General features: G+C 42.5%; 1 protein-coding gene across 1 annotated transcript in view; it reads left to right on the top strand.

Annotated features, from left to right (window-relative positions):
- Positions 1-16,755, top strand: part of LOC146775746 (uncharacterized) — a 176,325-nt gene that overhangs the window by 139,944 nt on the left and 19,626 nt on the right. Inside the window, exon 5 of the mRNA XM_085639710.1 lies at positions 14,773-14,883. Within this exon, the coding sequence (XP_085495836.1) occupies positions 14,773-14,883 (111 nt within the window). The remainder of the gene's footprint in view (positions 1-14,772; positions 14,884-16,755) is intronic.

The raw sequence follows: 16,755 nt of genomic DNA, 5'->3' as shown, positions 1-16,755 counted from the left end.
CACATATAGTTTGTATTCTAGAAACTGCTATCTTTTTGGCTTCTGCAGACAACACTTGGCCCAAATAAAGCACTTCTTTTTGCACAAACTGTAGTTTTTTCCTGTCCACTTTGTATCCCTTAGTAGCAAGTAGCGTTAGGCGATTGACAGTGTCCAAAACACATTCAGATTCTGTTTTACTGCATATTAATAAATCATCTACATATTACAAGACTGTACTGTCTGACTGGAAATTTAACAAATCATCTCTCAATACTCTATTAAACACAGATGGAGACTCACAATAGCCATGTGGATTTGATCACCATCAAAACTGAAGGCTGTCATATAATGACTGTCAGGATGTAAAGGTATGCTAAAAAAAAGCATTCTTTAAATCCACCACAGAAAACCATTTTCTGTCACTTGGTATATTAGTCAATATCACAGATGGGTCTGACACTATGGGGTACTCTGCTAATACTATGGCATTAAGGGGGCAAAAATCCTGAACCATTCTCCAAGTATTACCTGTAGATTTTTTTACAGGATAAATTGCGGTGTTACAAGGCGATGGACAGGAATACAGGACTCCCTGATCCTTCAGTCTTTGTAATGTCCCTCTAATACCTTATTTTGCTTCTTTCGACAGTGGATACTGTTTCACACGTGGCAATTGTGCACCTGGCTTCAACTTTATCTTAAATGGTTCTGCAGATAGTATCAGTCCTACCTCATCTGGAGCTGATGTCCAGAGACAAGGCGGGACTGCTGAAAGTGCTTCAATATCATTGGAGGGGGATGGCACAACTGGTAACGTGGTGTGTGCACGGTAAACACGCACTAACAAGGGTGCAGTGTGTGTATAAACTATCTCAGTCCTGGTGGGATCGTCTGAAAAGAGTTCTGAATCTCAGACCAGGCATAAGAAAAATCAGGACCTTTCAAATTCCTCCATCATTATCTGATGCCACCAAAGCGCCCCACCTTCTGGATGTTTCCATGCACTCAAGATAAAGGGTATTCGCCTGTCCCAGTTCATCACCTCCAGCTTGTCTCCTGAAAATTAGTCTTGGTGGTAATTCCATCCATCTCCCTAAAAGTATTTCCACTGTCTTCAGAACCCTAAGTACTGCATCTGCTAGCAATTTATAATGCACTGGCTCTGCCATTCCAACCACATTTTCCTCTGGTATTCTTAGTAGATGTATCCCACATTTCACTTGCCCTCGTATTTCACATGTCATGGACCCATCAGAGGAAAACCTTATTGTCATGTTTAATTTAGACTTAATATCCCTTCCTAATACATTTGCTGGTGAATTTGGAGAATAAAGGAGATGCTCCTGCCTTCGCACTCCTGCCACCTCTATGGGCACATGTGTTGTGTATGGAATGCGCTGTACTTCAGCAGAGAAAGCCCTGCCTATCCATGGTGGCAGAGGACAATGGAACATTTCCTTTTGAGAGGCAAGATTTTGTATTAACCAAAAAAGCATACCTCCTTCCCATTATAATCATTTCTACCATTGGTTCTTCCTCTGGGTCTAGAGTTCTAGCTACCCACAGTACTATTGGGATTCCCTGGTGCGTCCCATCAGGCTGTATGATAAAAGGGGTTTCCGCCTTGAACAATCACTCCCCCCTTGTCCTTGACTCCCTGTGCTCACGAATGCAGTAGTCTGCACATGATGCTGGCCTCCTGTCTGCACAACAGGTGCTGGTGCCCCTTGAACAGGTACATTAGCAAATTGCTGTTGCGGCATATAAATCTGTGTTAGTGGAGTTATTTGTTGTTGAGAATAGGGGGCATACTGATAAGGACCATATTGAGGCACTGGCCCTGACATGTTCACATTTTGTCTTCCCCTCACTTCCTGCGCGTCATCCCTCTTCTTAAAGCGACATTCAGCAATAAAATGTCCAATGTTACCGCAGTAATGGCATTTAAAATGTCTTCTTCCTTGCGTCTGTCTCCCCTCTCTTTGACCCCTTCCTTGATCCCTGTTTGCAACAGGAACCTGCACAGTCATTTCTTTTCCTGTCTTTTCCTTCTCATTTTTCTGTATTTTTTGTGTCGCCAGTTTGGCTTGGGCTCTGTCACATTAGTCTTTATTTCTCCTCTCCTTTTCTTCCTTTTTTCTACAAAAATGTATAATATGTGCTTGTATTTCTGCCCAGGGTATTACATCTAAGGCCACAACCTGATCTAAATGGTCTTGTATATCTCCTGGTAGCCCCTGTTTTAAAACATTGTAGCATGATCTACAACTACCTCCCATGTCTACAGGTCCTACATCATCTGCCTCCCACTTTTTCTTCATCATTGTTATGTAAGCTGCACAGGACTGTCCTAGAGACATAGTTTGTGTCATCAATGCCCCAATATCTGATCGGTCTGGGTACCTATTCCTTCATTTAGTCCACACTTTAGAGCGCACTACTCCAAAAGCAGACCCATCATGTTTTCCTTTAGTAATAGTTACTCCTTGTATCCCTGTACTTCTCATTATACTATCCACCTCAGCCCCTTCTATGGAGCTCAAAAGGCTCTTTACATCCTCAAGAGCTAAAGGTATCCCAGCTGTTGCATTTTCAAATGCTTTTATCCATTTCCCTGCTCCTTCATGCAATGGAGGCAGGCCTTTTTTTTTAGATTTTCTTTATCCATGTTTTGCCATGGAACAGAGACAGGCTGTGCTCCCTGTGCCTTATACACCAGTGGCATCTGTATTACACCATGTCCCTCATAAGGCGTGTCAGTCCTTAAAGCATATTGCTTCCACACACACAGACCTTGTTGCATGTAATCATAATCCCACTCTGGGTCCCCATAACCTTGAAAAATACATAAATCAGCCATATTGATCAATTCAGGGTCAAAGGATCCTGCTCTTGGCCACACTTTCATCAGTGGCACCATACCTGCGGTCCATCCTGCAAGGTTATTAGTAAATGGAACAACATAATACCAACTATTTTCCCCCTTTGCTACTATGTCATTGGGTGTCAAGTCACTGTTTCCTTTTCTTTCTTTTCTCTGTATAAAACTTGTCATTCCCTGCATATTTCGTACATGAAGGGATCTTACTTCAGCAGGAGGGGAACTTTTTCCTTAGTCTATCATGCCCTCTGCTCGAAATGGACACCCAGACCTTGTTGTACTACTGGGAAACACCTGCTCTCCTCTTCTCTAAAGGCACTTTGTTCCTCTAATCCTCTTCTATTTATTTCAGCATTTCTGTTCTCAGCCTCTTGCCACAATTCCATGTGTTCCCGGTCAAGAACCCTTCTAATTTCATTGTCCACTGAGTTTATTTCTTCCTCATTTTTCTCATCATTTCCTGTCACATTCTTGATTTCTAGATCATATCTTATGTCCCTTACAACTGGCTTTGCATCTGGTTTAAATGATATGGGATTACATATATTTGAACAGTCACCAGCAATAAGGCTTAATCTCTTAATTGTATTCTGTATTCTCTTTACACTGGTGGTCATGTCACGATAACCCTTATCCTCTTCCTTACATATTTTTGATTGTGCCCCTAAATCAAACTTCACCTGTGAGGTGCTAGTATAATATCCATTTCCCTCACTTGAGTTTTGAGGAATCTTGCTAGCCCATTCTAATATGTCTTTTGACTTTTGTTCCAGAAATTTTTCATTGTTGTCTTGTCTTAATTTTACTGAAATGCCTCTTGTTAAGGACACTGTTTGCTCATATACTTTTTCAGGTTTAAGAGGATCTTTATTATTTGTTTGAGCAAGACCAACCTCCCCCATTCTTAATAAGTCATCAACCTTTGGTGTAACTTTGTTTATGTCAGACAAGGGTATTAATAACGGATCTTTGTAGCCTAAAGCTGGAACATCAGTGTCCACTGAGTCTATTGAGGTAGTGGATTCCTTATCTTCCACTGACAATGGTGGATACATACCCTGCCAGCATATGGGCCCTTTAATTATCTCAGAATATGTTGGGGGTGGTGCTGTGGCTTCTACATGGGAATCCTGACTGAATATCTTTCACATGTCCAATGATGCTAATCTTTTTGTTCTCTTATCTCCTTTATATGCTCCTAAAATATATGATATTACATGGGCTATCACTGTATTATCAAAAGAGCCATCTGGTGGCCATGGAACCAGGAAAGTCTTTGTGCCTTCTGCCCATTCCTGACAATGTCTTTTTATTCTATCAGAGTCTCCTGGAAATGTGGAAATCAAATGGCCTAAAGGAGTCCCTTTCTTTCCCTGCCTCCCCTGGGAAGATTTCATAAAGAAAGGCATGACCTCACAATTTTCCTTTTAATCTACCAATAACCTTTACTATTCTTAAAGGCTCCTGTCCTAATGTAGTTAACACTAAGTAAAACAAAAAAAAAACGGTTGGTACCTCTGATAATGCAGGAGAACTCATAATCTATTACACATGATATAACAATCACAAATCTACATTATATATATATATATATATATATATATATATATATATATATATATATATATATAATCTACTGGCGGTCGCCAGTAGATAGTTATAGTTACAACCTAGTTTCCATAGGAAATCTCAAAATTCTATTTTGAATAACTTTGGCGCCGGTTGACGAATCCTCACGAAAGTTTCAAAACTAATGGGGCGCTCCGCTCAGCTCCTACCCTGAAAGTCTCGGGGTGATTCGTCAAGCGGGCAACTATAACTCACGCGACCGCAATCCTCTGATGATGACGTCAGATATTACATCACTGATGACATATGTGTCTTTCTGAAAAATAAATATTTGTAATATATGTATAGCTAAAGATTAATGGAAGAAGACATGGGTAAATAAGTGTCTAAATACAGTGATGTAATATCTGACGTCATCAGCAGAGGATTGCGGTCGCGTGAGTTATAGTTGCCTGCAGTAACTATAACGGGGGAATTTCATTGGTTTTTTACGAGTGAAAAGTCCAGCTAACTATAACATGTGTGAAGCCTATGGTTTTTTAAGTGAATTTGCAAGGTTTTTTAAATGCTAATTCGTAACTATAACGTGTGTGAAACCTATGGTTTTTTCAGTGAATATATATATAGTTTAGAAAAACAACTCACATAACATATTAATACAAAATGTCAACTTTTTCTCTTTCTCTGACGTTTTCCTAATTCAAACTGTCAGGATAAACTTCTTATATAATTCCTATTTCTCTAATAATTCCCCAAGGGAAAGAAAAACAGTCTGCCAAGTTTAACTAAATAAACATCTATTTCTCTGACGAATCCTAAACAAAAAGTCTGTCAGGATCAACAAAACACATTTAATTCTCTCTATTCCTCTCTGACGATTCCTAAACTAAGGTCTGCCAGGATTAACTAAATACACATCTCCGTTTGTAACAGTTGTGGATCAATACACAAGGATTCATCGTTCGCCCTTTTTTCCTACCTTATCTGGCCGCTTCAGACGTCTCCAGACCGTTACCCCTGTCGTCCAAAAAACAGATCTTTTGTCTCAACGGGCGTCTGTCATCTTCCTCAAATTGTGCTCGACTAAATTAGTTGTCTGAAGGGGAACCTCCCTAGTGGCAGGCCAGAGCAAAGGGGATCTCTTGGCTGGCTCTGCCACGATGTTGGGAATAAATCCTTTAAGCAGTGCAAATCATTTAATCACCACATCTGCAACAAACGGGAGTACAAAAAGGTGTATTGTACATGCCAGGCTAGTTCAGCTGGGAGAGTAATGGGCTATGAGAGAAGCACAAGTCAGTCTCAGCTTACATACAGTTCAAGTCTACTTTTACAATACTAATTTTGGCCTAGATCCATATTTAATACAATGTTCACAATAGAACAAGCTTCCTGCTTTTCCGTTATGTCCCACCCAGATTACATACATTTATTTCAAGAACAGCTCTTTCCTGTGTTTGTGACTTCTCACCCCAAATTTACAGACTGCAATTGAAACATTCTTGCTGCTCTGAATTTCCTGTTAAATATTCTAGGCAGGACGTTCTCAGCCCAAATATAATGAAGAGGAAAAAACACTTAAACCAGACCGCATTTAGACCTTTTTTGAAAGCAGGCTGTAGGTTATTTCCAGATACAATTGTGCAACTTTAACATGCACGTTTAAACAGCATTATACTGTTTTTCTGTCGTTACATAATATTTCAGTGTGTGGACACATGACGGGTAAATCGGAATAATTAGGTCCTAAATCTAAATTAGGGTTTTGATTCCTTTAATTATAATAATGCATTTTCACTCCGTGGTGTTTTTCAGTCCCACTAGGCACTGTTCCCCAAGTTTGTTAAATTGGCACATATTGCTTGGTAACCATCCAAAGTTTTAAAATTGTCTTAATGTCACAATGTATTTGTATGTCGTATATGGTGTTTTTTCACTCTATTCTCTGCTTGGCTTGTGTGTCTCTATATATATTTTCGGAAAACATGTATATGTTGTTTTAAATTGTTATGTGATTTTGGGCATGATGCATCAAAAAAATGTTTTGCGATTCCCTAATTGCAAATCTTTGCGATTCACAGTTCTGGAATTGCAAAACCGCATGCATGAAAGTGTGCAGTACACGTTCTGCAATTCCTAAGGGGTCGCAAATTACCTATCTCATGAATATTAATGAGGTAGGTCGCAATTTGCGACCCCCCTAGGAATCGCACAAATCAAAGTGATGGTGGCCTACTGAGATCAGCAGAACACCCTGTCTGTGATTGCTTTTAAATAAAGTAATACTTTTATTTTTGTAAAGCAGCCCGTTTCCCTTAAAGGAAAACGAGATGCTTTACAAAAAGAAAAATGAAAAGGATTCTTTTTATTTTTGAAGAGCAGGCAGTGGTCCGTGGGACCACTGCCTGCTCTTAAAAATGCTTTTACAAACATTCACAAAGCGGAAGGGGTTCCTTGGGGACCCCTTTCCATTTGCAAATGTCTTACCACCGACTTGAAGTAGGTGGTAATATGCTAATGTTTTGCGACCACATTCACAAAACATTTGTGCATACTGTTGAGATTCGCTATTTGGAAGGGACGCCCTAAACACGCCCCTTCCAAATAGCGAATCGCAAACCCATTTTGTGATTCGGTAGCAGGTTACCGAATCGCAAAATTGGGTTTGATGTATCGCAACAGCATTTTTTGCGATCACAAAGGGGCCGATTCTGCGAATTGGCCTGTTTGCGAGGAGAAAAATGTTTGATGCATCTGACCCCATATGTAGTATTTTCATGTATTTTTTCTATATGTATTTCTATGTTTTACAGCCCTGATGAAGTTAACATGTAGTGAACGAAACCCGTTGGCTGTTCTGTTCCATTCATAGGAAAAATAAAGAGTGCTTGGACAACACAAGATGGAATTGGACTAATATTTGTGAATATTAATTGTGAGGTGCACTTCACATACATTGGTTGAACTTTTCTGACCTTTTGGGGTCGCAGCGTTCGAAACAGAGGGTGCAGTGGATGTGCATGCATTACCTGAATGAATGAATGAAATGAGTTTTGTCATGCGCAAACTTTGCCCAATGGGCGTCAAGGCGCCTAATTCAAATAATACAGCTCGCAAATCAAACCAGCATTCTCTCATTGGTAGGCTTTGGTAAAGTACCACATCTTAAGGGCCTTTTTGAACAGATCAATTGAGGGAAGGGTTTTGACCTCAATTGGAAGAGAGTTCCAGAGCTTAGGAGCGGCAACAGAAAAAGCTCTCGCTCCCCATCTGGCTAGCCTTGTGCGGGGCACTACCAGTTGAAATAACCCAGCAGATCGAAGAGATCTGGTTGGGATATAGCGGGTAAGCAGAGACCCAAGTGCATCGTCCGTGCCAGACGCAAGAGCTCTGTATGTAAAACATAGAATCTTAAAAAAGACTCTATGCTGAACAGGGAGCCAATGAAGATCTCTCCTAGCAGTCGTGGCTGAAGATGCCAAGGGAAGGGCCAGAACAAAACGTGCTGCAGCATTCTGCACGATTTGCAGTCGATGGATAAGGCCCTTGTTGGACTCCACATACAGGGAGTTGCAATAATCAAGCCTGGAGCCAACAAGAGCGACTGCAATCTGCTTACGAGCCTGGAGAGAAAGATAGTTACGGATCCTATTTAGAATCCTGATAACACCCCAGCATGTGGCCACGGTCCTATTTACTTGGAGCATCATAGAGAGTGAGGTGTCAAAGACCACGCCGAGATTTCTGGCTGATTGGGAGGGAGTGGGGCAGGTGCCAAGAGATGAAGGCCACCACTCGCTCGACCAAACATCTTGGTCTTTCCCAAAGACCAAGACCTCTGTCTTGTCGCCGTTTAGCTTTAGGGAATTGATGATCATCCAATCTGCCACATGCTGCATGCATGACCTAAAGCTAATGGCGGATGTATGGACAGAGGAATGAGCCAGTGACACCATGATCTGGGTGTCGTCGGCGTAGGACACCACCTCCATCTCCTGCGATCTTACTAGTCTAGCAAGGGGGGCCACATAGATGTTAAACAGGGTCGGACTAAGGGCCGACCCCTGTGGCACCCCACATTGCAATGACTTGGCAGGGGAGAGGAAATTTCCAAGCTTTACTCTTTGTTCTCTAACAAGGAGAAAGGAGTTAAGAAGATTCAAGGCCGGCCCAGTAACCCCTGCCTCCCTAAGCCGAGATGTTAAAATGGCGGGAGACAGGGTATCGAACGCGGCTGTGAGATCTAATAGGACCAGTATTGTAGTTTGGCCACTATCCACTTTACGTCGGATGTTGTCTACTACAACAGTGAGTGCGGATTCGGTACTGTGGTACTTTCTGAATCCGTGCTGTGTGTTATCAAGATACTCACTGGTCTCAAGAAAAGTGGAGAGGTGGGAGTTGAGGTGTGCCTCCAATATTTTTGCAGGGGCAGGGAGCAGAAAGATTGGCCTGAAGTTTTTAAGAAGGCCAGGATCCAAAGACGGTTTCTTAAGGAGAGGCTTTACAATAGCCTTCTTCCACACTGATGGAAAGGAACCCTGGACAATAGCCCTATTCATGACTTCCAACATGGGCGGAAGAATGCTGGTTCTGCACTCCTTCAGTATTTTTAGCGGTAAAGGATCCATTGGGGAGGAAGATTTAGTCCTATCGAGTAGGAGGTTCAGTCCTTCCAAAGACAATAAGGGAAATTGCCTGAATAGTTTGGGAGGGCCTTCACCCAAAGTGTCCAGACTGGCTATAGCGGGAAGGAATATCCTTATCCAAGGAGTGGCATTGGGCTTCTAAGGCGATGTGAATGTCCGAGATTTTGCTGTGAAAGAAGTCAGAGATGTTATTACAAAGATCCTGAGAGCTAACTACAGGATCAGGGAGTTGGAGAGAGCATAGTGAATCAGCAATTTTAAAAAGTTCCCTGGATGAGGTTAAGGAACCTGTAAGATTGGAAAAGTACTCCTGCTTTTCCACTACAACTCTCTGTTTGTAGTCCCGTAAAGCGGACTTATGAACCTCTCGATCTTTCAGATCCCAGGATTTCCTCCAGCTTCTCTCGCTGCTCCTACACCCCTGCCTTAGGAGTCTCAGATGTTCAGAGAACCAGGGTGCAGTGGGTTTCTGCCGAGCTACATATCGAAGGGAGGCGGGCGCAAGCTTTTCCACTGCATTGGTAATAGAGTCCATAAGTTCTTGAGCTGCCTCATCCGCATCCTTCAAGGAGAAAGATTCAGAGATCCGAATGTGAGAAGCAATAGTGTCATCGGTAATATTTCTAAAGTTTCTCCTAAGAGTAAATGAAGTAGCGACATGATTAGCTAAGGGCAGGGCAGGGAGAGCAAGTTCAAGCGGTACTGCAAAATGATCTGTCCAGACCAACGGCAGAGGCGGGCCAGTAGATAGCTTAGAATCACTAGAAAATACCCCATCAAGAATATGGCCAGCCTTGTGTGTTGGGCTGCTCACCAACTGAACGAGGTCACAAGCTCCGAGTGACTCAATTAATGTCAGGGTATCTTTTGAGTTGATTTCATCAAGATGGAAATTGAAATCACCCAAGATGGAAAGATAGGATTTTCCAAAATAAGGTTCTAGGATTCTGAGGAGATCTGAAGAAAAACTAGCCCTAGGGCCGGGTGGCCTGTATATGAGTATCCCAGTGAAAGAGACAGATGGAGCACACAAAATGCAAAAATAGAGTGCCTCAAAGCGATCTCCAGGCATTGATAGAGATTTAACAGTGCAAGAAAAAGAAGATTTAAAAAGAACGGCAATTCCTCCACCTCTACGCAGTGGTCTATCCTGCCTATGGAGAGAATAGCCATCAGGAATGGCCAAGAGTAGATCGTGACCGGAGGAATCCGAAGCCCAGGTCTCCGTGATAAAGACCCAGTCCGGCTGTCTTTCTTCCACAAATTCGTGGAAGGCAACATTGTGCTTGATCAGCGATCGCGCATTAATTAGGAAACCGGTTTTAGGCAGCGAAACAGAAAGGCATCCCGAGCGCGAATGGGATCTAATAGTACTGGGAGCGGGGCAGCGAAAGGAAACCTTACATGTCATGCATCGCTGGGAATGTAAGATACCTCCAGGAGAAAAGCGGTGAGAGCATCGCTGCACTGATGGTCTAAAAGCCATGAGTTCCGACATAGAGTATTGCCTAGGCACCTCATAGAGTGGAGGGGGGGTGCCAGCCGAGTCCAGCCCGCCCTGCAGCACGTCCTCAGCGTGGACGTGCGCAGACGGGCTGAACTCAGGCGTAACTCCGGCAGAAGTCCGGCGATCCCGCTGCGCGATGACGCTGCGCGTAGGCATGGCTGCTATTTATGTTGGTCGAGCCTCCTAAATGAGGACTAGACCGCGATGTGGCTCACCCCTCACCTAATATGGCCACCAACGAGACAATGGCGAGGGACCCGCGAAATGCGGTGCTTTCCAAATTACCGTGCAAGTAAGGATGACAGCATGCAGGTAAGCATGGCCAGCAATGTTAAAAACAGGGGAAAAATAGTGCTAACCAAAAATAACCTAGACGACAAAACGGGAGTTTTAAAATAAGCAGGAGCTACACAATGACAAAGCGCTGTAAGGGAATGCGCCGAGGCTGAATGAGAGCTCCCCTAAGATTTGCCTGCTATTTATGCTGGTCGAGCCTCCTAAATGAGGACTAGACCGCGATGTGGCTCACCCCTCACCTAATATGGCCGCCAACGAGACAATGGCGAGGGACCCGCAAAATGCGGTGCTTTCCAAATTACCGTGCAAGTAAGGATGACAGCATGCAGGTAAGCGTGGCCGGCAATGTTAAAAACAGGGGAAAAATAGTGCTAACCAAAAATAACCTAGACGACAAAACGGGAGTTTTAAAATATATTTTCTATATTGTATATCCAAATGAACTGGTGATAAGGAGGGAGGTGTGATTGTTGTTTTTGCTCACAGTTTCTATGTTTCGTATTTCACTTTTGAATTTGTTTACAGAATTCCCTGAAAAGCCCTGGCTCAGGATGAAATGTACCATCCCTACAAAAAATCTGTACATCTGTCAAAATCTCACTACTGTACTCCTTAAGAACTGGTCCCAGACCACGTGTAGGTAAAACATAGCACACAAAACACTTTTTTTCAAGTGTACCCTTCTTCAAGCAGCATGGACTTGTCAAACCTTCCACTCCGTAATTCCCAAGTTGCTTTATAACATGCAGTTCTTGTCAAACGAGGAAAGGTTCTTGACTAAAAGATTTTCTTTAAAATAAACCGTTTGTTAGAAATGGGATTCCTGGTTGGCTGAGGTATGCGCCCGCCACTCTAGTCACAGTGAGCGAAGTACACACTAAAAGATGAGCTGTGCTCACTCTTTGGTAGCTTCGCACAAAGCAGTTAGGCTTATCTAAAGAGAAAATGTGTAAAGTATTTGTTCAACGCACGCACACGCACACACTCTCTCTCTCTCTCACACACACACACAGTAACACAATAAATACACCACAAAAAGACTCCACACAGATTTAGAACATAGAGGATACTTATCTGAGCAAAACAAGACCAAAACAACAAACATCCAATCAGTAGAAGTTGAGATATGAATTTTTAAAGATTACATGCAAAAACAGTGCTTAGATGTCAATAGCGCTAAAAGGATACTTGAGGTTGGGCTAGACCAGGACAAATCCAAAGTTCAGGTCGACCGCTATGGAGGGTAGGCCAGCTACAGGACTCGCGCATATCCCTCTGAGAAAAAACCTTGAATGGAGCAATGTGTTGACGCTGAGGGCATGATGCGCCAATCTTTTCCACACAGTCAGGTTGCTACGTCGTCATCTAGCTCCATTGAGATTCAGACAATGAGTAGCCGTCAAGCATCACAGAGCTTCGTCATTGGACAGCACAGGCTGTGGATCTGCTGTTGTCGAACAGCCTCTGCACCAGCATTGAAGGCCGATGCGCCGGTTCCTAGTGGCGCAAAGGTGACAATGTGTTGGTTTTGTAGCAAAACGGCTTCAGAACCCATTTCTGATGCCCAGAACTGGAGGGGCACGTCAGGAAAGCTTAGGACTCACAGACGGCAGAGTCCATTAGCAAAGTTACAAGAAGTCTTTGGTGTCCCTAAGACTTCCGAGGGAAGGCAGAGTCCAGCTTTCCTGTACCACAGTCAGAGAGAAGCAGGCAACAAGCCGAAAAGCAGCCCAGTTGAGTTTTAAGAAGCACATTAGTCCTTCTGACAGAGGTTCAGTTAAAGATCTAGAAGTGTCTGATTTGAAGGAATCAGAGACTCAGTACTCATACCCAAAAGTGCCTTTGACGTGGTGGGTGACTTCAAAGCAGTTCTCCGAAGTGCACACAGATCCCATTTAGCCTAGTCTTGTCTGCCAGGCTATCTGTGCGTGTGTGTGTGTGTGTGGAGGGGGGGGGGGGGTAATCAGTCTTTTGTGTGGTGTCTTGTCACTATCATTTAAATTATACGTGTGAGAACCTGCCCAGGAAGGGCCATCAGAATGCAGATGTATGTCGATGGGTGCTCAGCTACGGGAGACAGGGTTTACAGCGCTGGTAATACCACGTGGGTAGATAACAACACAGATGTTACATCGTCCGCGTTGTTACCACACAATGCATTACATCGCAAGTCGTTTCAACGACTTGCGCTAGATGGTGCGCAACACCAGGGAATGTGTTGGATTTTAAATCCAACACCTTCCCTATTGTTGCGCTAACTGGAGTAGGAATAGTCATTTATACTATTCCTAAGTCCAGCACGCCATCTAGCGCAAGTCGTTGAAACAACTTGCGCTGTAATGTCATGTGTGGTAACAATGCGGACGATGTATCAACCACATTGTTACCTACCGCGTGGTATTTGCTCGCGGTGTAACATCACATATTCCTCAGCTACACCTAGCCTTCCTGTGTTTGTGGCTGTCTGGAGGGATTGCACATAGTATAGCTGTCACCCAGCCCAGACGTGTATTGGAGACAGGCTGTCAGGCACACAGAGCAGTAAGTGCAGAGAATTGTCCACTTTTTAAAAGTGGGATTTCTAAAATAGAAATGTTAAATTCAGGTTCATCAGTAAGGAGGATTTATCATTACCAGTCCAAAGATATGAACAATGAAAAAACTACTTCTTTCTGATCAGGAATTACAGCTTAAAAGTGTATTAAGGAAGTCTCAATGCTGACCCATGTAAGGGGTAGGCCTTGCAATAGAGAAAAACAAATTTGGGTGTTTGTCACTTTCAGGACATGTAAAGTTTAAACATACATGTCCTCCCTTGTACTTACATGGCAGTCTGCCCTTTGGGTTACTTAGGGCCTACCTTAGGGGTGACTTATATCTAATAAAAGGGGAGTTTAAGGCTTGGCAAGTGGTTTTAAATGGCAAGTCTAAGTGACAGTAAACTGCACACACAGGCACTGCAGCCACTGACCTGTGACAGGTTCGAAAGGCTACTTACATGGATGGTACAATCATTGCAGCATGTCCACTAATAGCATTTCAAGCACAGGCCCTGGGTATATGGTATACCACTTTACAAAGGACTTAACAGCACAACAAATATGCCAATCAGGTATACGCCAATGTCATCATGTTTAGGGGAGAAGCACATGCACTTTACCTCTGGTTAGTAGTGGTAAAGTGCTCAGAGTCCTACGGTCAACAAAAAGAATCCGCAAAAACAGGAGGTAAAAGACAAAATGCCTGAGGAAAGACCACCCTAAGGATGACAGGTCTAACACGGTTATCCTTTTCTGAAGCTTTATTCTGTGATTCTTTCTGTACCATAGCTGCCACTGCAATACACAGCATAATGACATTTAGAAATGTAATTTAAGGTCGTTGGTGTTTGTCTGCATCAAAGTTGGTAACACTGACACTAATCAAAAATGCTAAGGAAATGAGGATGCACACAACCAAAGGAGAACTTTTTGTCAAACATCTCGTTATTAAGGTTTTCAAACTTCTGAAGAGGATTATTAACACTGTGATTTGATTTGATCTAATGTAATCTGGAGTGATAGTGGCATCTGTGATTAAAGAGACTGGAGTTTAAAAAGAAGCACTTTTTTTTAACAGTTCTGTAGTCTTCAGGAAGCTGCCATATTTCAGGTACGCAGGTAATATTAGTATTGGAGCATGCTCAAACAATGACACATGTCTAGATCTCAGGTAATGTTGTTAAGTGAAATGACAGCTGTTAGTGTCTACAAGGACGTTTCTGTGATTAATCTTGGATTGACTTTGTCACGTGTGTGGATGAAATGTGAAGTTTTAGGAATGCATCCCTTCATTTAACCCTTGTTCCGGTTTACCATGTCTTATCATTGTTTCCTATTTCCCTACAGGCTGCTCTGAACATGCTCACACAGTGCCAGTCGTTGGGATACAAATCAGATGGCATCCTGTGCACCGCCATCCATCCCGGCTGGGTCCAGACTGATCTGGGTGGATCAGCGGTAGGTACAAACATGCATTCCAGTGGCGTGTCTACTGATAAGGTGTCTGCCAAACTAAACTCACAAAAACCTTCCAAGGTCTTACAACCAGCGTTCCATATTTCAAAAGCTAGTGTTTACTACCCATTGTTAGAGTCACCATTATCACCACAGGTTGTCTGCCCTATGGAGCCATACCATTTTTTAAACAATATTCAGGATCTGCACCTCTCTAATGGACAGGGCCTTATGTGGACCAATCTCCCTCAGGAAGAACCGGACATAATTATGTTGAAGGAGTCCACGCTGTACTCGCAAACTCTTTACCTTCCAGTATGCAAAGGAGCAATCAGAGCTGTGAAGTAGCAATTTGTCGACAAGTCAACGCAATAAAAAGGCCATAGAAAAGCAAGAGTTAAAAAACAAATAAACCGGAAACAATAACCCTATCTTCAGCACCACTGACAAAAATGTGCTTGTTGGTAAATCGCCCTCAGGTGACTACACTTTTCCTAGGATTACCTGTTTCCACCAACCCATCATATACTAGCTTCTGTAATATGGACCGTACCCCCACAAATGTTCCTTTGCACCACACTCCATGTAAAAGATGCCTCTGCTGCTGTGAACATATTCCCTCTAAAGCATTCCATTCTCTTTTGCTGCATTTAAGATGATGCTAATGTACATGAATGTCATTTTAATTATGATGCAGTGTGCCCCTTTTCACCCTAGTTTGTTCTGTGACCTTCTTAGATCCCAGTTTGTCCTGTTTTCCTTTTAGACCACAATTTGACCCATGCTCCCCATATGCCGGGTCCTTCTACTTATGTTTCAGTATGCCTTGTGTTCTTCGCCGCACCAACTTACATTAGAGACTGATCTGTGTCCAGCTATGCTCCAAATTGGTCTAAAAGCACGCTCTCAAGGCGTATGCACTAACGATTCCATCTGCAGCGCTTGAGGTGGTGAATGTATTCTCTGTTCAAAATACACTTACCTAAATAGAGTAGAGAGTGAAATATCCAGATTATTACTTCCCGTAAGAGGAAACTTCCAGGACAACTAATTCATTTTGAGTTAGGCCTAGCTGCCTGTCACCTCAAAGTGTATAGTGCTATCTTGAGATGGGAATATAAAATTGCCACAGCAATTACAATATGGCAGCTGTAAGAGGGAATTATGGTTGGATGAATCTCAGATACACATTAATAAATAATGGTAACCTGGTGTTTACTCGTCGAGGTCTTATACCTAGGCAGAACAAATCCTATTTTTCTCTAATAAAAATGTTGACAGCAAATACCAGTCTTATAGCAGATCTTGACTACGTTATACAGATATAGCATTATCAGTATATCTCTGAAAGCTTCCCATCTAAAAGGATGCAACCTTATCTGCTGCTTCTTGTGAACCATAATTTATGTAGGCTCAGTCTGAGATTGCAGGACCTCCAATTTCAGATTAATCTGGCAAAGTTATATAAAAACTTTGATTTGATTACATTTTATCCTTTATGCCAGACTGCAATTCAAGATTTGAAGCATGTTTAATTTATTTGTCCACCATTATAATATTTATGACATCATTATTTAAAAAGAATGTTTTTATTACATCACATTTACACACAAATCATGCTCTTTTTATATTTGTAATCCAATAAATCAAACCTATGCTCATAGGATTTTTAATATTATTAAATGTTTTCTAATTCTGTGATGTAATTTTGAAGTGGTTAACCCCTAATTGCTGGCCCTTCCCCCCCAGGTGCTGAGCCTTTTTTGGATGGTTTGCGCTTAAGGCTCCATAACTTTTTTCCCCATAAGGTATCCACGGCAAATTTGTGTCCTCTTTTTCCAACATCCTGTGGAGTCTAAAGGCACCCTGGGTTTG

This window comes from Triturus cristatus, chromosome 12 (genome assembly GCF_964204655.1).
Source record: "Triturus cristatus chromosome 12, aTriCri1.1, whole genome shotgun sequence".
NCBI lineage: Eukaryota > Metazoa > Chordata > Amphibia > Caudata > Salamandridae > Triturus > Triturus cristatus.
Note: the sequence above shows the minus strand (reverse complement) of the source record. Positions and strands in the feature narration are given on the sequence as shown.